The sequence below is a fragment of the Carassius carassius genome, chromosome 16 (genome assembly GCF_963082965.1).
Source record: "Carassius carassius chromosome 16, fCarCar2.1, whole genome shotgun sequence".
NCBI lineage: Eukaryota > Metazoa > Chordata > Actinopteri > Cypriniformes > Cyprinidae > Carassius > Carassius carassius.
The window spans coordinates 26,723,105-26,745,856 of NC_081770.1; the positions used below are offsets into that span (position 1 = coordinate 26,723,105).

Here is a 22,752-nt window from a genome sequence, read left to right on the forward strand (position 1 = left end):
AATATGGAAGAGGAGTCTCCTGCTGAAGAGCGTCACTATGAGATCAGAGAGGAGGGAGGTGCACCGTGTCCCAGCGGTGTGTCTATAAAGACTACACAATCAATGGAGCCACCCAATACCTTCAGAACTGGAGCTGTGAATCCTGGAGCCATGTAAGATATTTTTTCCAGTATTGGAGACAAGAACCTGAGACATCAGAAACAATACGATTGCTTTTTCTGATCTCAGGATCTTTAGGAGAAAAAGAGGATGAAATGTTTTTTTCTGTTTTTATTCCAAGTGTTTCTAAAAAAAAAAAAACACACATTTAAGTCTTCTGTTAGAACCATAGCTGTTTAAATAAACATCTTGCTGTCATATTTGTATGCCTATGTAAAGTTGACTTTATTTGCATGTGCAGTGTTTTTTTTTGTACTTTATGTTTTCAGAAAAGCATCTGAAATGGATATGGAGCATAACTCTCCTGCTGAAGAACGTCGCTGTGATAGGATCGAGAAGACAACATATTCAGTGGATCCACTCTCTAATTTCAGAACCGGAGCTGTGAATGATGAAGACACGTGAGATTCTTATTGCTCAGCCTTTTCTTCTCCTTCGGTCCGCAGTGCTGTGTGAGTCCGTGAAGTCCGTGTCCTTTTTGGTCTGGCGGTCACACGCTGCTGTCTGGAGGGAAACACAGAGAATTGTTAGCCGAGTCTTTTGGAGACATCTCTTACCTCTGTGTTCGTCGACGCTGCTTATAAAGCCCGTTTCTGATGGGCCGCAGGAGTGACCGCTCAGCCCGTAATGAGCAGGTGCAGGTGTGGCTGCTCTGTTTCCAGGGCGACGCTGATGAGAGCTCGGGACACGTGTCACAGTATTTATTATAATAAAAGGTTTTTGTCTAAGGCCATACAGGTGTATAGATAGATCACAAGTGTTACTCAAGCACCTTTCAGTTTGGCCTTTGACTAGATATGTGCCCTTTTTACAAATGTAACCTCCAGATGGCACAACCTTCACAATGAGTGACACAATGAAAGCTGAAACATTTAACAGACACAGATCGAGCAGCATCCTCATCTTCCTGATTGGTCTTCATTGGTGACAACCAGATAGTAATGTGTTTGTCACTGCTATGAAATTAATTCATAAAAAACTGTTAGCCTATCTTCAGCATTAATCCTCAAACAAGCATAACAACAAACAAGCTGGTGTAAAACAGCTTCACATAAGGTTGCAAATGCCATCAAAATGAATAAAAATGCCCACAAAATTCAAGATATAAAATGCTACTGTATGAAACATATACAGTTTTGTGTCAAATTCAGAATTTGTGAAAATGCAGTGACCGCTGGAGCCATGTGAGATTTTTCCTGTACTGGACAAAGAATACATGATTATTAGAGGAAATATTGCACTTGTGTAGCATGCAAGCATGATATATACCTAAAAGAGCTCTGTCCTGTGTGATGTGAAATGTAGACAAAATGCTCTAATTGGTTTCTCTTTTGATGGGCCTGCAGTAGGAAAAATGAAGTTGACATTAAAACAGTCAAAACCACTTACAAAACCAGCATGAAGAACAAGTATGAGCGCTTGTTTGGGGGAATCAAGCTACAAGAGAATGAAACCCTCCTGAACATCATCTACACACAGCTCTACATCATTGAGGGAGAGAGAGAAGGGGTGAATGAACAACATGAGGTTTTACAGATAGAGAACACAACCAGAACACAAGACACTCAAATCTGCTGCAATGACATCTTTAAAGCCTCATCTAAACCAGGACGTGATGAGGAAGAGAAAATAAAGACTGTTCTTACTAAAGGCATGGCTGGAATTGGAAAAACTGTCTCTGTGCAGAAGTTCATTCTGGACTGGGCCGAAGGAAAAGCCAATCAGGATGTAGATTTCATGTTTGTGCTTCCGTTTCGAGAGCTGAACTTGATTAAAGATGATGAGTACAGTCTTCACAGACTTCTGCTGGACTTTCATCCTGAACTTAAAGATCTGGACTCAAAGATGTATGAGGAGTGTAAAGTTGTGTTCATCTTTGATGGTCTGGATGAAAGCAGAGTCACACTGAAGTTTTCAGATGCTCAGAAAGTTTCTGATATAAATGAGTCTTCATCAGTGGATGTGCTGATGTCAAACCTCATCAGAGGAGATCTGCTCCCCTCTGCTCTCATCTGGATCACCTCCAGACCAGCAGCAGCCAATCAGATCCCCTCTGAATACATCAACCGTGTGACACAAATACAGGGATTCGATGACCCTCAGAAAGAGGAATATTTCAGGAGGAGAATCAGTGATGAGCATCAAGCAAACACGATCATTTCACACATCAAAAGATCAAGAAGCCTCCACACCATGTGTCACATCCCCGTCTTCTGCTGGGTCTCATCCACTGTGCTTCAAAACATCCTGAAACAAGATATCAAATCAGAAATCCCTCAAACTCTGACTGAAATGTACATCCACTTCCTGCTGATTCAGATCAACATGAGGAACCAGAAGTATGAAGAGAGAGATCCAGAGAAACTCCTGAAGTCCAACAGAGAAGTGATTTTGAAACTTGCTGAAGTGGCTTACAATCAGCTGATGAAGGGCAATGTGATGTTCTATGAGGAGGACCTGATTGAGAGCGGATTAGACGTCACTGAAAGATCAGTGTATTCTGGGATTTGCACTCAGATCTTTAAAGAGGAATCTGTGATTCATCAGAGGAAAGTCTACAGCTTCATTCATCTCAGCTTTCATGAGTTTCTGGCAGCTCTCTATGTGTTTTACTGCCACATACACAACAAGAAGGAAGTACTGAAAACATTTTACACATGTGAGCAATTATCATTGTACACGCTGCTTAAAGAAGCAGTTGATAAATCATTAATGACTGGACGCTTGGATCTTTTCCTCCGCTTCCTGCTGGGCATCTCACTGGAGTCCAATCAGAAACTCTTAGAGGATCTACTGAGTCACACGGAGGACAGCAGTGGGGCCATATATTTAGTCTCAATGTATATTACAGATAAAATTACTGGTGATGAACAACTGTCAGCTGATAAGTCTATCAATCTCTTCCTCTGTCTGCTGGAACTGAATAATCAGAAGCTCTACAAAGAGATTCAGAGCTTTGTGAATTCAGATAAACTCTCATGGACGAAACTCTCTCTCCCTCACTGCTCAGCAATAGCTTACATGCTTCAGATGTCAGATCAGATGCTGGACAAACTGAACCTCAAGAAATTCAACACATCAGATGAAGGCAGAAGGAGACTGATACCAGCTGCGAGTAACTGCAGAAAAGCCCTGTAAGTATTTTGGTATTTGTCATTTTGTATCTTTAAAAAAAACACCCCACAAAGCTCATCCTCAATTTGCATGAAATGTGGAATGTACGAACTATCATGACTAAAACATATATCATAATTCATATTTGTCAAATTGTTTCAAGGTTATAAGCTAGTTCATGTTTGGTGTTTCATCTTTTGTAACTGTGGGAAGTCGTGGCCTAATGGTTAGAGAGTCAGACTCCCAATCGAAATGTTGTGAGTTCGAGTCTCGGGTCGGCAGGAATTGTGGGTGGGGGGAGTGCATGTACAGTTCTCTCTCCACCTTCAATACCACGACTTAGGTGCCCTTGAGCAAGGCATTGAACCCCCAACTGCTCCCCGGGCGCCGCAGCATAAATGGCTGCCCACTGCTCCGGGTGTGTGCTCACAGTGTGTGTGTGTGTTCACTGCTCTGTGTGTGTGCATTTCGGATGGGTTAAATGCAGAGCACAAATTCTGAGTATGGGTCACCATACTTGGCTGAATGTCACTTCACTTTCCTTTTTCACTTTTCCTTTTCCTAAGATCTTCTGAACACAAACTTGGTGCACATAGACCTGGAGTCAGAACCCTTTTGTCATAAAGAGGCATGTTTTTTAATATTAGATAACCCCTGTGCCATGGCACAGTTTAGCAGTATTGGAAGAGAAGTCTAAATATTGAAATTTGTAAATATGGAAGTTGTAATCTCAATATAATCACAGTTTATCTCCTGTGTCTTTTTATTCTTTCTTGGTCCCCGTTTACAAATGGTATTGAGATGTATTTTTGTTGATCCAATCACAAGTGAACAACACTAAATACATGTGTGAACAGGGTCTAGAACGTTTTCAGCTCAGAGGTAGATGAAAACACATTCAACCCGATTGCGCTCGTAGTGTGGACGCTTGTGTGGTCAGATTTGTTCAAACACCCACTAAAATCCACTTACTCTTAGCTGCCTGAGCTCATTTATAAACATTACAGTGTTCATTTGCTATCCGTTAACTGACAAAATGAAAACTATAAATTAGATTTAAACTAAAATGGATAATTGTACATGACCCATTAAAAATAAATGCCAAGTACTTTCATGAAACTCTAGATGGCACAGACTGATGGGTTGTTAATGTACCTGATGATATTCACAGCGTTAAACGACTTGTCACAAGCTGATTGCTTCATGTTGCATATGCAGCCAATGAGTTTACTGCTTTACATTTAAATGTCTGCTTAGCATTTACTTGAACATTTTGCAGCGTGCTTTCAGAGTTTCTCTGAAACCCTCCACCTTCCCCAGCTCCACCTGTATAGATCTGCTACGAGTAATTTTATATGCTATTTGTGCAGCAGCACTATGTCTTAAATACTCACAGCACCGTATTGCCATAACATTGGCAGTAGTAAGTTCCTGTACCTGCTTGCAGCAGCAATACTCTACAACTACAACTATAACCAACAGCAGCAGCAACAGCAGCAAAGTATAACATTGTCATATCCATCATCATGCTAATATCTTCAGAGAGTTGTCATAATAAAAACATTTTTCTTTTCATTGATGTAGTTTTACACTCATATAGGAGAAAATGAAGAAAAGCAGGATAAGATGACATATGATAGATATAAAATAAATAGGTCTACACAAATTGTTTGCTAAATAATTAATAAAACAAAACAGAAAAAAAAAATCTGAAAAAGTCTGTTTCATTAAATTTTTATGGCAGCACCACAAGTTTAAGGAAACAGAGATGGCTGAATGTGCATCAAAGGCACATAAATTATAAATAAAGTATACATAAATTAAAGTAAACATTTAGGCCCAATCCCAATTCTACCCCTTAGCCCTTCCCCTTTTCCCTACCCCTCCGTTTCGCGCATTCACGTGAAGGGGTAGTGGTGTCTCAATTCTCTTTTGGTTGGAGGGGTAGGGGTTAGAGCCCGACCGATATGGTTTTTTGGGGGCCGATGCCGATATTAACTCGAAAAGAGCCGATTTATAAGCCGATATTTTGATTTTAAAAATAATCTGGATATTAGACCCATTTCATTAACTGCACTTACACAACATTCAATAGCAAAATATCTGCCTGTTCTATGTATGTGGGCTGTATAAACCATTTTCCAGAATGGATTATGTTAAAAAAAAGCCTTAGATTAAAGTCTCAATGAATAAACAATTGCATATCAAAAGTATATATATTTTTAATGATCAAAAAACTGTCTGGTTTTAAACATTTAACACTTTTACTTTCTTCCAGTTGAAGCTGGTTTTAACAGTCTGTGTGTGTACTGTAAATAAATTATAATACTAAAGTTAAAGTATTTGCAGAAGTAGTCCCACACTTTGCTGCTACAGCATTCACCTTTTTCAGCCATCTGTAGGCAGAAAGAGAGACAGAGAAAGAATAAGCATGTGTATTAATAATATCACCATGTATCATTACTCATGTCATCATTAGAATTATAATAATAATAAACTGGGATCTCCTACATAGGCAAAAATGAGAAATATATATATATTTTTTTATTTGTCAAGCAATAGGTATTACCTACTTATATTTAACAATATTATTTCAACATTTTTCTGTTATGTCTGTAAAGCTGCTTTGAAACAATATGTAAAAAAAAAAAAAAAAAAAAAAAAAAAAAGCGCTTGTTCAGCTCACATTTATTTACATGTCCCCTCTGGTTTAATCATTTCTGACGCACCTACTGTAGTTACTGTAACTACACTATATTTGCTCTCACAGAACATCGTCTTGCCTACTATTACCGGAAGATTACGGAATCAATTCGAAGTTGAATGGTTAACGTTAGTGTCATGAACACACCGCTGTCAATTTTGAGAAGAACCACCTTCAAACAAGTTAATAGCAAGCATTTAAGGGGCCTGCTAAAAAGGAAGCTATATTAGCGTTAGAGTAACGTAACTTAATTCTCATCAGCAGGACTAGCGCTATCGCTCGCTTCTTACAACGGGACAGATACATGTTTGCTGCTGACCGAAAAGAGGAACAACAGACTATGAAAGAGCTCCCGCTAAACGTTTTTACAACTCCGCCTACGCCATAGCGCAGTGCAAATCGCATTGTATCTGAAGGGCAACGATTAACCCAGCGGCAAGCGCCGTGCATACCGCGTCCTGTGTGAAAGACCCAATTACGCGGTCATTATGTGGGAAACACACCGCAATAGAATAAAAATAAGTTAAACGCTAACGTTATAGTTTGACCTCCTATTAACGTTCGCGCTCTTCCACTGATAAACATGGTATTAGCTTTGTGGCTAATCTAATATAGCAATGCATTAGCGGCTGTGATGTTACAGAATATTTAGAAGTGATAATGATAGGACCGTTAGCTAGAACTACCACACGGTTTTTATATACAGTGTATGAACTAAATTATTTCACATGACGAACGACAGACTCACCGTCAAAACAGTACATCTTGGCTTGGCTGATCGCTTTCTTCTGTAGTGGACTTCTGGCGCTGTTGTTAACTCTGGAGCTGCAGAGCTCCCTCTGGTGGGCACACTATGCAACACTCATAACATGAGTGAAGCATGAGACTCTGTTTCTCATGTTTCATCGGCCGTTATAAATGCCGATGCCGATTTAAATGCAATTACCTTATATCGGCCGATAATATCGGCCGGCCGATATATCGGTCCGGCTCTAGTAGGGGTAAGGGGAAGGGCCAGATAGCCCTTCAAATGAAGATTTTTCTGGACCACACTTCAAACGAAGGGGTATGAATTATCTCGGCAACATGGCAGCTACAGCGAACAAAAAGACACATAAATGTAAGATTTTTTGGCATAATTAAAGATTTTAACGAAAAGTAATAATTTGTTATCAATTTGAATGAAATGTTTGCAAAAAAGCGCTAATATTTATAACGCCATATCATTACAGACTGCATGATAATGCCACAGCATATGTCTGATCAGGGCAAGACTGCTATAGACATTGATGGGGGCTAATCCCCCCAATAATTAGAAATCGTTGAACCATTTTCTCAAATATTGCTTTTTCGAGAGAGAGAGAAAGAGAGAGAGAGAAATATAAGTTGTGTGTATAAGGTTTTTTTAATCATATAATAAATAAAAAGAAATTAAAAACATTTATAAATAGAAATAAAAAAGATAGAATAGGAAAAGAATAGCGCTTTGGACAATTATATAATACAAAACATATATATATATATATATATATATATATATATATATATATATATATATATATGTATGTATGTATGTATGTATGTATGTATATACAGGTGCTGGTCATATAATTAGAATATAATCAAAAGTTTATTTATTTCACTAATTCTATTCAAAAAGTGAAACTTGTATATTATATTCATTCATTACATACAGACTGATATTTTTCAAATGTTTATTTCTTTTAATTTTGATGATTATAACTGACAACTAAGGAAAATTCCAAATTAAGTATCTCAGAAAATTGTATTACTTAAGACCAATACAAAGAAAGGATTTTTAGAAATCTTGGCCAACTGAAAAGTATGAACATGAAAAGTAACACTCAATACTTAGTTGGGGCTCCTTTTGCCTGAATTACTGAAGCAATGCAGCGTGGCATGGAGTCGATCAGTCTGTGGCACTGCTCAGGTGTTATGAGAGCCCAGATTGCTCTGATAGTGACCTTCAGCTCTTCTGCATTCTTGGGTCTGGCATATCACATCTTCCTCTTCACAATACCCCATAGATTTTCTATGGGGTTAACGTCAGGTGTGTTTTCTGGACAATTAAGAACAAGGATACCATGGTCTTGAAACCAGGCACTGGTAGCTTTGGCACTGTGTGCAGGTGCAAAGTCCTGTTGGAAAATGAAATCTGCATCTCCATAAAGTTGGTCAGCAGCAGGAAGCATGAAGTGCTCTAAAACATCCTAGTATATGGCTGCGTTGACCTTGGACCTCAGAAAACACAGTGGACCACAGTGGACCAACACCAGCAGATGACATGGCACCCCAAACCATCACTGACTGAGGAAACTTTACACTGGACCTCAAGCAACGTGGATTGTGTGCCTCTCCTCTCTTCCTCCAGACTCTGGGACCCTGATTTGCAAAATTTACTTTCATCAGAGAACATAACTTTGGACCACTCAGCAGCAGTCCAGTCCTTTTTGAAGTGAGACACTTCTGATGCTGTCTGTTGTTCAAGAGTGGCTTGACACGAGGAATGCGACAGCTGAAACTCATGTCTTCCATACGTCTGTGTATAGTGGTTCTTGAAGCACTGACTCCAGCTGCAGTCCACTCTTTGTGAATCTCCCCCACATTTTTGAATGGGTTTTATTTCACAATCCTCTCCAGGGTGCAATAATCCCTACTGCTTGTACACTTTTTTTCTACCACATTTTTTCCTTCCCTTCATCTCTCTATTAATGTGCTTGGACAAAGAAACTCTGTGAACAGCCAGCCTCTTTTGCAATGACCTTTTGTGTCTTGCCCTCCTTGTGCAAGGTGTCAATGGTCGTCTTTTGGACAACTGTCAAGTCAGCATTCTTCCATGATTGTGTTGCCTACCCAAGTAGACTGAGAGACCATTTAAAGGCTTTGCAGGTGTTTTGAGTTAATTAGCTGATTAGAATCTGGCACCAGGTGTCTTCAATATTAAACCTTTTCACAATATTCTAATTTTCTGAGATACTGAATTTGGGATTTTCCTTAGTTGTCAGTTATGATCATCAAAATTAAAATAAATAAACATTTGAAATATATCAGTCTGTGTTTAATGAATGAATATAATCTACAAGTTTCACTTTTGAATGGATTTAGTGAAATCTTTTTTTTGATGATACTCTAATTATATGACCAGCACCTGTGTGTGTGTGTGTGTGTGTGTGTGTGTGTGTGTGTGTGTGTGTGTGTGTGTATATATATATATATATATATATATATATATATATATAAAACAGATAGAATACAAAAAGATGAGAAGCTAGTGTTAGTTAATTTTTTTTTTAAGAAAACGAGCTGTTAGTAAATAAATAGAGTGCAAGTTTAAAAGGGGTGTTGTTTAAGAATATAATAAGAATAGTGAGTGCTAGAGTGGTGGTTTTGTAGGCAAACATCAACAATAGCAAGCAGCTACCCAGCAAACATTCGGACGTCTTTTGACCGTTGAAAAGACGTCCTTCCGACACGTCCCGTCATGGTTGAAAAATAGTTCCAAAATGAAAGTTGAACAGACGTCTTTGACGTCTTCTGGACGTGAACTGCAAGTCTTTTCTGCACGTCTTCTGGACGTCTAAATGTGTCGATTCCTGGACGTCATCGTTTAAATGTTTAAATGCGTTGCTGCATAGTTTAAGCGTATTTATATAAAAGCCTGCATATAAAATACCCACTGTGTAACATCGTGAAAGGCAATCAATTATGTCTTGAGGTTTAACACATCTTGACAAAAGTTCAAAATCGGTGCAGTCAGACCTGAATGTCCATAAAACATCTTAATCACATGTACATCACAAACAAGAACACATTATTTGTGGATGCAAAAAAGAAGCATGCTCTGATTTAGCACATTTTATTGTTTTTGAACAGTTTAGCATCTGTTAACCAAACTAAAATACCAATTACAAAATACTGAATTATTATATAAAGGGATAGTTTACCCAAAAATGAAAATTCTGTCATTTACTCACCCTCATGTTTCAAACCTGTATACCTTTCTATGACGTATACCGTTCTGACGATATTGTTTTCACGTTTTACTGCTTTACTGGGACAATGACAAATAAGAATCTTCAAGATGATAAATATCTATTTTAAAAATTAGTTTTTCAATGTAATCTTTGTATCCATTTTGGATTTCTGAAATCAGTTTACAGGCCTACCATTTTCATCAGAAATATGATTTAATGAGGGTCATCACTGAATAAAAAGTGCTGAAATACTCAATCTTGAAGTCCATCATTATTGTAAAAAATGACTATTTTCGCAGTATTCATTAATGTTTTTAATATATAATAATATTAATCAATATTAATTGCATTTATTTTTAAATACTGTAATTATATAAATAATATTAAGAATATTATTAATATTTGAACATGGCATAACCACCTTGCAGGAGCCATTGTTGTCATGTGACAAGAAAATCATAAAACATAAGACCCTCATCATAAAATATGTTTGAAATCATTGCTATTTATAAAATCAAAGTGGTGTAAATGATTTTAAACTATGTAGAACCGACATGAATTCAAATATTACATTTCTGAGAATGCGTTCACGTGTTTTCGACTAAAATGTTAAAAGATGGTTTCTTTTTATCATGTCTTTATTAATCTTGTCATTGACTTACACAGTTGTCTTATAAACACAAAGATATTTGGAAGAATATTTGTAACCAAACAGATCTCACAATCTATTAACTGCCATTGTAGGAAAAATGATTATGATCATAACATGAGGGTGAGAAAATTATGACTATTTTCATTTTTGTGTGAACAATCCCTTAAACACATTACAGTTGTTTGGCTCATTTCTTGTAATCTCCACCCTCAGCTCTTCCTGGAGCGAGCTTCAGGTGTTCTGCAATCGCTGCATCAGTCTCAGAGTCTCCACCTCTTCACAGCATCTGAGGGAAGAGAATATATTTCTTTTTAAAATAAATAAAATAAAAGATTTGAGATAAATGACATGCACTTAATGTCAAAAAATCTTTATGGTCTACAGCTAAAAAAAAAAAACTTGGAACAAGATGAATGAATCATGAATGAAAAATGAGAAAAAGGCAATCAACATGCATTAGATTGTATTTTTATCGTATAAAAGATGTTATGCTTTAATGTGACGCCCTTGAGAAAGACCCTTAACTAGGTGTGTAACTGTTAGAAAGTGAACAGGACATTTCTGATAAGACAGGAGGGCTGTGATGTCCCCTGAATAATTAATTAAAGCGTACCAATAAAAATTACTTCAATATAAGTAACTTTTAGCCTACTAACGTTAGCTAATTTTAGCCATACTCAGTGAATTTCAGTTGACAATGTGGGCATCATTTCTTTCGGTTCCTTCGTGTCAAACAAGTAAAACTCAAGCACGTTAATCAAATAATACAAAATGTACTTACCCAACAGTAGATTTTATATAATATATATCGGACTCCTCGAGTCCTCTTCGAGTCCTCTCCTCGTGGTTGCCTGCTGCGGAACTTCCGGAGAAAAGCGAGATCTCGCGAGATAATCTATCCTATCGCAGGATTTTGTAATATCACAAAATATATTACTATGTTTTGTGTCTACATCTTGGCAGCACCGTTTTGGGAATTACATCCAACTCAGACCGAAATGGTGACCAGATATATATCTGTTTTACATGTATATGCATAGATTCCATAAAAATAACAACGAATACATAAAACAGAATAATGAAATAGTATTATAATAATGAAATAATGACTAAATTGCAGCATGGCTTTGCAATCACTTAACCACACTGGGCAGTTTGTGATTATAATTTATTTAAACAAGATAAAGTAAATGTATTTACTTTGTATACAAAATATTTTTTCCTGCTAGTCTTGCTTGGATGTCTTTTCACAACCGTGACAAGACATGTAAAAGACGTCAGTGGACGTCTATTCACAACTTCTTTAAAACCTCTTAAAAACTACTTGGTGCACTAATTATTGCAGTATTAATCAAGGTGTAAGCACGGCTTTTGCATATTCCACAAGGATTTCATAGAGGGTCACGATGGACGTGTAATGCACGTGTAAAAAACGTCAAATAGTGACGTCCTCTCACAACCGATTCACAACACGGGTAAATAGTGAACTACACGTAGCTAAAAGTCAAAGAAACAATTATACATGCAACCCCATAGAACTATAGAAATGTACAAACATATCTGAATACATTTTTAGGAAATGTTCTATGTTACATATTTCTAACGATTTATGCCATCCTACTGCGACTATTTTTGGCCGACCACACGACGTTGCCGTCAGACCAATGTTTGCTGGGTATTGGTAGCCAGTGCAATTTGATATACAGAGGTCTGATGTGCGTTCTTTTCAGCTCATTAAAAATTTCATTTTTAAAAATGGCATTATAATTTGTTATACCTTATGATTGAATATGTTTTATACTATAATTTGATAGCTACTCATATTTTCTGATCTGTATCTCATTCTTTTCTGAACACCTGTAAAATTTGAAGTATTTTCTGTAGGGGTGACCCCGAATAGTCAACAAATCAATGCTTTGAATCGAGGAGCCTGATTCGACTACCAATCTCACAGTCGAATATTCGCGGGCTGTTATGATTATGCCATTTTGACTATCGTATTTAAAAGCATTTAATTTTCTCAAAAAACGACAGTGCGCCTTATAATCCGGAGCGCCTTCTATATGGATCAAGGCGCTCAAGGCGTCTTTATCTGACTGTTTTGTTGACATTCCCTTTAGCACAGCTCCATCTAGTGGATGCATAATGCAAACCCTTCTATTCTATGCGCTTTTATAATCCGGTGCGCCCTATATATGAAAACAGTTCTAAAATAGGCCATTCATTGAAGGTGCGCCTTATAATCCGGAGCGCTATATAGTGTGGAAAATAAGGAAATGGGGGAATAATGTCTTATTTCACATAGAACTACCGGTTTTATCCGAATAAGTTAATAAACAGCCTATTATGATAAAGCAGTAAGAATCTGAAAAGACTGACACAGATTTTTTAGAACAGGTAGGGTACAAGTGATTTCAAAACATTTCAGCCGGTGTATATATATCGTGGATCTATTATTTACCTGATATAAGATGCATTTGGTTTTGAGTCAAGTGCTTTATTGTCTTACTACGGTGATAATGTCTTCAGTGTAGATGCGTCACTCTACTGGTCATCTTCAGTGCGCAAAGCTCAAAACAGAAATGCAGAACATTAACTGCTAACGTTTTTGGCTAATGTTATAATGAGAGCACTATTGTAAAAAAAAATTATAATAATAAAATTGTTAATTGTTATGGTTTCGCCGACGTTAAGTGTTGGCTATCTGTTTATCAAAACATAAAACATTTTTTACCCCATTTATATCTGCAAGGTGTTCGTTACACATTTTCCCTGTGTGTTAACATCAGTAATTATGACTGTCGAATATCTGACTTGACTCTTGTTAATGTATTTTAAATGATTCGAAAATTCCGATTTGACTATGAAAATCAAAAAAAGATGGCCGAACTGCCGGTGCCAGGGTGTAACGCTTGACAAACAAAAGCTTAAACTTGAAGACTGACTACTGCTTGTGGATTCAGATAAAGTGTATTAAGTTCTGAACTTTCAAGTTATCATTTAAAAAAAAAAAAAAAAGAGTGCCTAAATATGCCAAGACCAAATCAAAGACGAGGCGAGTTGTTGGATATTGTGCCAGGAAACCAAACCTGCCGGGAGGGAACGGGCGATGGTAACGCCGATAATACTTCAGAAATACTGAAGGAACTCAAATTATTTCGAACTGAAACGGCTGAAAATTTTGGTGTGCTGAGGAAGGAGGTGAGCGAAATTAAACTGAACTTTGAAGAATTGAAAACAAGGGTGAATGACGCCGAACAGAGGATTGCGGACAATGAGGATCGTAACATGGATCTGACTAAGGTGCTGTTTCATTTGATGTGTAAACAAAAGTACCTTGAGGAGAAGTGTGAGGGCCTGGAAGGCCGTTCACGGAGAAATAATTTAAGAATTTACTCTGTACCGGAGAAAACAGAAGGAAGTAATATGATTGAGTTTATAGAAAAGCTTATTCGTGAGCAGCTTAATATCCGGGAAGAGATTTACATTGAAAGGGCGCATCGCGCCGCAGCAACAGGTGTCTCCACGGGACGTGCCGCGGACTTCACCAGATCAATCATCGTATGTTTCCGTAGTTTTAAGGAGAAACAACGAGTGCTATATGCTGCATGGTCTCTAAAGGACATTCGGATCAAGGATCAACGGATATATTTTGATGAGGATTACACCACCGATGTTTTTAAGGAGCGTGCAAAGTACAGGAGTGCAAGGAAACAACTCCAGGAGAGGAAAATCAAGTCTCGCATTCTCTACCCCGCAAAACTCATGCTGTTTCTGCAGGATGGAAAGACTAAAATTTTTGAAAACCCTCGAAAAGCAGCTGAGGGATTAAAGGATTTTGGCGTAACGATGGAAGTTCCAAGAAAAGAGCCGGATTGGGACTCAGCGCTGCGGGCTGTAGGATGGCAGTCCCCCCACAGTAGGAGCAAACATGCTCCTGCTGGGGAAATAACAACCAGCGTTGAATCACTTCGACTTTCATTGGTCAGTTATGAAAACGAAAAGACAAATACTGAATAAGGTATGTGGAGATTACATTGTGGCAAGCGCTAATTTGTATAAATGAGTGCAATGTCCGCAGTGTGTGAACATATCCCTACACAAGCTGAAAATTCAGAAGGATGTGTCTATGACTATGATGAACTGGACTCGGAGTCTAATTTATTTCCAAATATAAATGATACATGTAAATATTACACAGACGCAGAATTTATTAGTAATATAGAAACGGCTGGTTCATTTTCTCTTATTCATTTGAATTGTAGAAGCCTGTATTCAAATTTTGGTAAAATACATGATTATTTGAACACATTACAAAATAAATTTACTGTTATAGCTTTGTCTGAGACTTGGTTAACGGATGAGAAAGGTGTGGAATTTCATTTTGAGGGTTATGAATTATTTTATGTTAATCGGATTAATAAGAGAGGAGGGGGGGTTGCTCTATATGTTAGTAGTGATCTGAAATGCAAAACAATTGAGTGTATGACTACTGCAACAGAAGATTTAATGGAATGTTTAACTGTTGAGATCGAAATGAAGAAACAGAGGAATATTGTTGTCACATGTATATATAGAACTCCAGGATCTAGTATTACAGCATTTAATAACAAGCTGGAGCAATTATTATTTGGGTTGAATGAAAATAAAGTGTCTATAATTTGTGGGGATTTTAATATAAATCTTTTGAATGTGTCAAATCATACTAGTGGTTTAGATTTTCTAGATTTAATGTACAGTAGAGGCCTTTATCCTACTATTACTAAGCCTAGCCGAATAACTTCCAGTTGTGCCACGTTAATTGATAATATTTTTGTAAATATATTTGAAAAAACGGTCAAAAGTGGTCTTTTGATAAATGATACAACGGATCATTTACCGATATTTGTAACTCACTTCTGTGAAGTAAAAACAAATAAAGAAAAGTATAGTAAAGTTATTAGGTTAAGAACTGAGGAAAGATTAAATAGATTTAGGGATGATCTAATGAAAGAACATTGGGACAATGTTTATAGTACAAATAATGTAAATAAGGCATATGAATTATTTTTGAAAAAGTATTTATGGTTATATAATAATAATTGCCCAATAAAAATATTGAATGATAAAGCAAGAAATAATAATAAACCTTGGTTAACGAAAGGTATATTGAAATCGTGTAAAAAGAAGAATAAGCTTTATCGGGATTTTGTAAAATATCGGACGGTAAATGTAGAAAATAAATATAAAGCTTACAAAAATAAGTTGACTACTATAATGAGACGTGCAAAGAAAGATTATTATATAAACTTGTTGATGGAAAATAAAAATAATATCAAAAATATGTGGAAAGTTTTAAGGGAGGTTATAGGCAGTAAAATGAATTATAGTCAGCCATTATATTTAATGAATGAACAGAATGTCGAGATATGTGGTGAAAAAATGGCTGATGAATTTAATTCATTTTTTGTTAATGTTGGTCCAAATCTTGCCAAAACTATACCATTACATAATAAAAGCTGGATAGGTGAAAGCAGAGTCATGCAATCCATTTTTCTTGACGAAGTTAGTGAGAGTGAAATTATTTCCACTGTCTCTAAATTAAAAAGTAAAAATTCGTGTGATAGTGATGGCTTAGATATGTATATTGTCAAAGAAACTCTACGTTGCATTATTAGACCATTAAAATATATAATTAATTTGTCTTTTAATACAGGTTTTTTTCCAGATAAAATGAAGGTGGCTAAAATTATTCCTTGTTTTAAAACTGGTGATAGGCATAGTCTTACAAATTATAGGCCTATATCTTTGCTTTCCCAATTTTCAAAAATTCTGGAGAAGCTTTTTGTTAAAAAATTGGATTATTTTCTTGAAAAACATTCTTTGATAAACGATAATCAGTTTGGGTTTCGTAGCACCCGCTCAACAGCTATGGCTTTGATGAAAATCACAGAGGATATTACTACAGAATTGGAGAATAAAAATCACACAGTTGGAGTTTTTATTGACCTTAAAAAGGCCTTTGACACTCTCGATCATGGAATATTGATATCTAAATTACAGACATATGGAATTAGAGGTGTAGTATTAAATTGGATTATTAGTTATTTAGAAAATAGACAACAATATGTAGAGTATTTAGGCCATGAATCTAAGTTGGAAACAATACAGTGTGGAGTCCCTCAAGGCTCTGTGTTGGGGCCTAAATTATTTATTTTATACATTAATGATCTCTGTGATGAATCAAAGATTTTATGTTTTGTTCTTTTTGCGGACGATACAAATTTTTTTGTATCGGGGAAGAACTTAAAAATCTTAATCAAAACTATTGAACAAGAATTGGTCCTACTTCAGAAATGGTTTAACAAAAATAAACTGTCGTTAAATTTAAGTAAAACTAAATTTATGTTGTTTACGAATCAAAAATGTTCTGATAATGTTTGTTTGAATCTAAATGGAATAACTATTGAGAGAGTGTCAGAATTTAGGTTTTTAGGAGTACTCATTGATGAAAAATTTAAATGGAAATCACATATAGCCTATGTAAGAAATAAAATGTGTAAAAATATTGCTGTTTTGAGTAAAGTAAAGTTTATGTTAAATTATAAAGCAATGAGAATCCTTTATTGTTCCTTTATTTTGCCCTATTTGATGTATTGTTTGGAGGTATGGGGTAATTCATATTTTACTAATTTAATGCCCTTATTTATTTTGCAAAAAAGGGCAATAAGGATAATTAATGGAGTTGCTCCAAGAGAACATACTACAGGACTGTTTCTGAGGTCAGGACTACTTAAATTGAAGGACTTGGTTTCTTTACAAACTTTATTAGTTGTTCATAAAGCAAAACATTGCTTGTTACCACATGGACTGCAAACCCTTTTTACTATAAATAGTGAGACAAGTAGAAGAAATAATGATTTTAAACAACCTTTTGCTGGAAATACCCTCAAACAAATGTGTGTTTCAATTTCTGGTGTGAAAAGATGGAATTGTTTAGAGAATGATTTAAAATGTTGTTCAAATATAGTTCGATTTAAATATAAGTATAAAGAGAAGATACTGAACTTGTATAAAGATGATGGTGAAAATTCTTAAAACTATAATATGAATGATTATGGTCTCGTCATTGTCTTTGATGCCAGAGTTGTCATTATTGCATTAATGTTGTTTGTGTTCGTTTAGTGTTGTGTAAGCAGAATTAATAGTAAAACAAACACAAAAAATTAAGGAAAATTGTTAAAAATGAAAGTAGATTACATCTGGTCTGCGTTATTTTTCTTTTTTTTTTTTTTTTTTTTCGTTGTTATTTATTTTTTATTTTTCTTCATGTCGGTTAGGCCATCTAATTTGTAACTTTCTTATTATAAGAATGGGGTAGGAGTTTATAAGATTCTTTTTTCTTCATCCTACTCCTGTTCTTCTTGTCATGGAATGTATTTTTGTTGTGTTTGTGTGGATTGTTGTTGTGGCATTTTGTGTTGCATTACCATGAAAAGAGAATAAATAAATGAAATGAAATGAAAATCCTTAGTCGGGGACACCCCTAATTTTCTGACAACTTATATTTTTTTCATTAAGATTAAGATTTTTTTTTTTATTATTATTCAGTAAACATTTTTTAAAAATAGTTTTGTGAAGAAAAAAAAACAGCATTCGGCTTGTAAATTGTGCATTACATTGAAAGATCTGAAAAAGCCCTCATAAATTGGCCCATATGCCCTCCCTTCAAAAGAAATGAGGACAGAAGTGGTCGCATGTGAACAGAAGGGATGGATTAAAACACTAGGTCTGAACGGGAATGTGTCTTCCCCGTCAACTTGTGATCCAATCTTAATACCAGGTGTAAACAGGGCCCCAGAGAGATCAACTGTGATTGTGATAAATGGTGCTTTGAAATGTTTAGGACAAAGTAACAGTTATTAATGTTGAGATCAAAGGATTTTGCAATCTTACTATTTAAGTGGGTGTTCTGCAAAGTGTTAATTAACCATTTTTTGATCTTTTTAGATTGTCAGCTTGTAATCTCACTGATCAGTGTTGTGAAAGTGTGGCTACAGCACTACAAATAAATTCCCCATTAAAAGAGCTGGACCTGAGTAACAACGACCTGAAAGATTCAGGAGGGAAGCTGCTCTTTGATGCACTGAAGAGTACAAAATGTCAGCTAGAAATATTGAGGTTTGTTTTTATTAAATAATTTTTACCAACAGTATATAGAGAGTGGATATGTTGGATAAAAGTGGAAAATTTAAAGGTGTTCAATGATACTGTTATAATGTCTAGTAAGGCATCAAGTTCATTGTAAATGTGGTGCTAACATAATGGTCAATTATGTAATCATTTGATCTTCTGTTTAGGTTGTCCATCTGTAATTTCACTGATCAGTGTTGTGAAAGTCTGGCTTCAGCTCTTCAATCATCAAACTCCTGTCTAAAGGAGCTGGACCTGAGTAACAATGACTTGAAAGATTCAGGAGTGAAGCTGATCGCTGATGCACTGAAGAGTCCAAACTGTAAACTGGAGAAGCTGAGGTAAATTTAAAATATAAATAAATATTTATTTATTTATTTATTTATTTATTCCTTTGTAGATTATCTGGCTGTATGGTGACAAAGGAAGGCTGCTCTCATCTGGCTTCAGCTCTGAGTTTAAACTTCTCCCGTTTGAGAGAGCTGGATCTGAGCTACAATCACCCTGAAGATTCAGTGCTCATTACTAGAAAGGATGATCCAAACTGCAAACTGGAAAAACTTTGGTATGATGGACACTTTTTAATGTAGTTTTATATGATTTAATTCATGAACTCTAAATTAAGGGACTGAGATGTTTACATGTCCCACAACAAACAAAATGTATATTTACATGTCCATATAAATAGATCTTCTTAGAATGTGACTCCAGCAGCAGAAAACTTTCCAGTGTAGGGATGTAAAATATCAATTAATTCCATGATCAATTGTCAATTAAATTAACAATCAATTAATCGATTAATCGTTAACCATAATGCTGCAAAATATATCTATTGCAACAGCAGTCACCGGCATGACAGGATGTGCAAAAGCCATACACACACACAAAAAGTTTTCTCACTTGAATTAATGGGGTTTTAGTCTGAATCAAATCTTAGTAGCAGGATAATGAAAATGAATAGCTGTGATTATGACTTGATAAAATTTGATAAAATCAAGATAGCGCGCCATACTTTTGAGATAATCTACTTTGTTGACTGTTTTCTGGCACGGAGATAGCTGAACGTGCCTCTTTAAATTGTTTTGTGGTGCTCGTTGTTGTATTTTAAAACACAATTGCAATGTTTTCAACTGACATTATGGCATTTAAAATAAAATGATCCCAAATTTAACTGTGGCGCGTGTGTGACTGCGCTGCACAGTAAGTGAACTGCTTCCATCGGTGCTGCTGCTACAAAACAGTGTTGTTCACATTAATGTGATCCTGCTGGATTCTGTTCTAGAAAATGTCAGATTTAGAATTTTTGCGTTCCGGTAGGCCTAGCCTATTTGTTTTAAAAAATCCAGCATACAGAGCATTAGATCAAGTGCGTGTGTGCATGCATACGAGGATGAGCGAGCGCAGCTTTTGCTAGATTTATTTGGAGATTACTGCTCATGTCTCATTCGGCACAAATCCAAATGTTTCCATAATCGCAATGTATTTGAATGTTAAACTATTATTTATAATGTAAACTACTTATACATTCGCACAGACGGAAAAGATGATCCTCTTCATATGAGCAAAAACGTCATTGGCATTGGCATAGCAGACTGGTACACTACGGTCTATTTAAACTGACCAGTGTAACCTTTTAAATGTTTAGTTGACTGTATTTTATTTTGATAATGAACAGACTGCAATGTAAGTTTGAATCGCTAGAAAATACGTGTGCACCAGGCTCTGGAGCGATCAAAACAGCTGAGACAGAAAAAAAAAAGAAAAAAAAGAAACCTTTTGTGTTTACTTTCATTTGTGCGCACTCACAATAAAAACAGAAGATTTGTGCTCTTATAGGGTTAGGAAAATGTTAGATGGTGACCATGCCTCTGGATGCCGTTCGCCTTCATTTATGTGGCTTTATTCTGGTTTGCTGGTTGTTCACGAATTTCCACAAATTCAATAACATCTAGGCATTGTTTCTTGTCTAACCCTCTTTATTTCGCAGGTTTATTTTATTGTCTTTCACTTTTAATCGCATCTCTTTGTGGTACACATGGGAAGGGAAATGAAAGATTTCATGAATTAATAATTCGTTCGATTTATTAATTTGTTCCCTTATTTCAGTTAAATCATGGGTTATTTAGGAAACAAAATTAATGAAACATGGACAATTGGCACAAATTAATAAGTCGTAGGAACGAATTACCAAGTTATAGTAATGAATAGTCTCTCTGTCCTGTGTCCCGCAGCCCTGCAGAGCGCAGTTATCTGATGAAATTACTTCATTACTACATTTCTATTGCTTTTCATGTTGAAGAACTTTTGTGTTGTTTCTATTTTAATGTACTTTTAAAGTTTAAACACATTACAAGCTTAATTAGTACATTTTGATTTAATGATGCATTTATACGGTCACCGTCACTCACAGCCGCTCACATGTGTTGAGTGCTCATGAGCCGCACGGAGCCCAACATTAAATCAGTTAACTGACCATCGACAGCCTTAATCGATCAATCTCTTATCGACAATAACCGATCATCGATTAATCATTTACATCCCTGATCCAGTGTTAATTTTGACAGGGATTTTTTATTTAGTCTTAGTCTTTATTATGAGATGAAAATGCTTCATATTCTGTCACATTTTAGTCATATGAGTTTTATATACAGTAGTTTTAGTCTAGTTCTAGTCGGCGAAAAGTCATTGTATTTTTTTGTCAACTTAGTCATTACTTTTATTCAAACTGTATTTACCAACATTTATTTTGGTATTTATTTTCTATGTACTCTATGAAAAATTTGAATCAAGGAAATTTGGAAAAACTTGAATAAATTATGACAAATTTAATTTTTGGGTAAACTATCCCTTCGTTAGTAGTGAAAAGGGAGCAACGTATAAAAATTATAGTTGTTCATGTATATTTAATAATTTATATATTTTTTTAAAAAAAAGAAGCAGAACAAGAAAATAAAACAAATACGAAATAGATACAAATTAAACTCTTTTTTAAGATACATTATTAGGTTTACTTATAATATTTATTTAATATTTGTTGGTTAACATTAATGACACGGATAGATACTTAATTAGGAATGCTGCCCCTTTAATTAATGATTACTTTATTTTATTTCCCTCTTTTTTTGCATTGTATTTTTAAGTCTTTTATTCAGATGAATAGAACATGGAAGATAAAGGTTTTTTTTCTTTGACAGTCTGGATCACGGGGGAGAGAACAGGATTAAACCAGGATTACTCAAATGTAGGTCTACAAATATTTGCTTAATGGTACACAATTTTAAACAAGACTAGAATAAGTCAAGTATAAAATGTTTTAGCAGTGTATATGTGTTAAAAGATATTTTTGTGGAACCAAAAAATAAATCCAAGACCAATTTAATTCTTCAAATTTTTTCTTGTGGACTGTTGCAGATTTCTGTGATCTCACACTGGATCCAAACACAGTACACAATCAGCTCTCTCTTTCAGAGAGCAACAAAAAGTTGTTATATAATTCAAAACCCATGTCACATCCTGATCATCCAGAGAGATTTGATGGCCTTAAGCAGGTTCTGTGTAAAGAGCGTCTGTCTGGACGCTGTTACTGGGAGGCTGAATGGAGCGGGGAGGGTGATATGGTCGTGTCTTATGAAGGAATCCCCAGGAAAGGAGAAGGTCATGAAAGCAGGTTTGGAGCCAATGACAAATCCTGGATTCTGAGCTGCTATGTGCAGAAACTGATTGTCTGGCATTATAATATAGGAACACACATTCCTCCCCCAGCACCTCCCTTAAACAAATTTGGCGTGTATCTGGACGAGCCGGCTGGGATTCTGTCCTTCTACAGCATCTCTGACACAAACACACTCAGACACTTACACACATTCAACACCACATTCAAAGAACCCCTCTGTGCTGGATTTGTGCTGTATAACTCTTCAGTGTCTCTCTGTGATGTTAAACAACAGGGTGAATAG

The 22,752-nt window shown here is 35.8% G+C and overlaps 1 protein-coding gene across 1 annotated transcript; it reads left to right on the forward strand.

The window, feature by feature from the left end:
* LOC132160224 (NLR family CARD domain-containing protein 3-like) lies at positions 1-22,752 on the forward strand. The gene is made up of 7 exons (XM_059569960.1): positions 1-152; positions 1,506-3,293; positions 18,614-18,784; positions 18,964-19,137; positions 19,197-19,361; positions 21,991-22,037; positions 22,208-22,752. The coding sequence occupies exons 1-7, from the start codon at positions 4-6 to the stop codon at positions 22,750-22,752; spliced, it is 3,039 nt and encodes a 1,012-aa protein (XP_059425943.1). The 5' UTR covers positions 1-3.

Excerpts from the sequence above, each read along its gene's own strand:
- LOC132160224 (XM_059569960.1), top strand. The coding sequence starts at position 4 with ATGGAAGAGGAGTCTCCTGCTGAAGAGCGTCACTATGAGATCAGAGAG. Across the intron at positions 18,785-18,963 it reads TGTCAGCTAGAAATATTGAG|GTTGTCCATCTGTAATTTCA; the intron begins GTTTGTTTTTAT and ends TCTTCTGTTTAG. Across the intron at positions 22,038-22,207 it reads TAAACCAGGATTACTCAAAT|ATTTCTGTGATCTCACACTG; the intron begins GTAGGTCTACAA and ends GGACTGTTGCAG.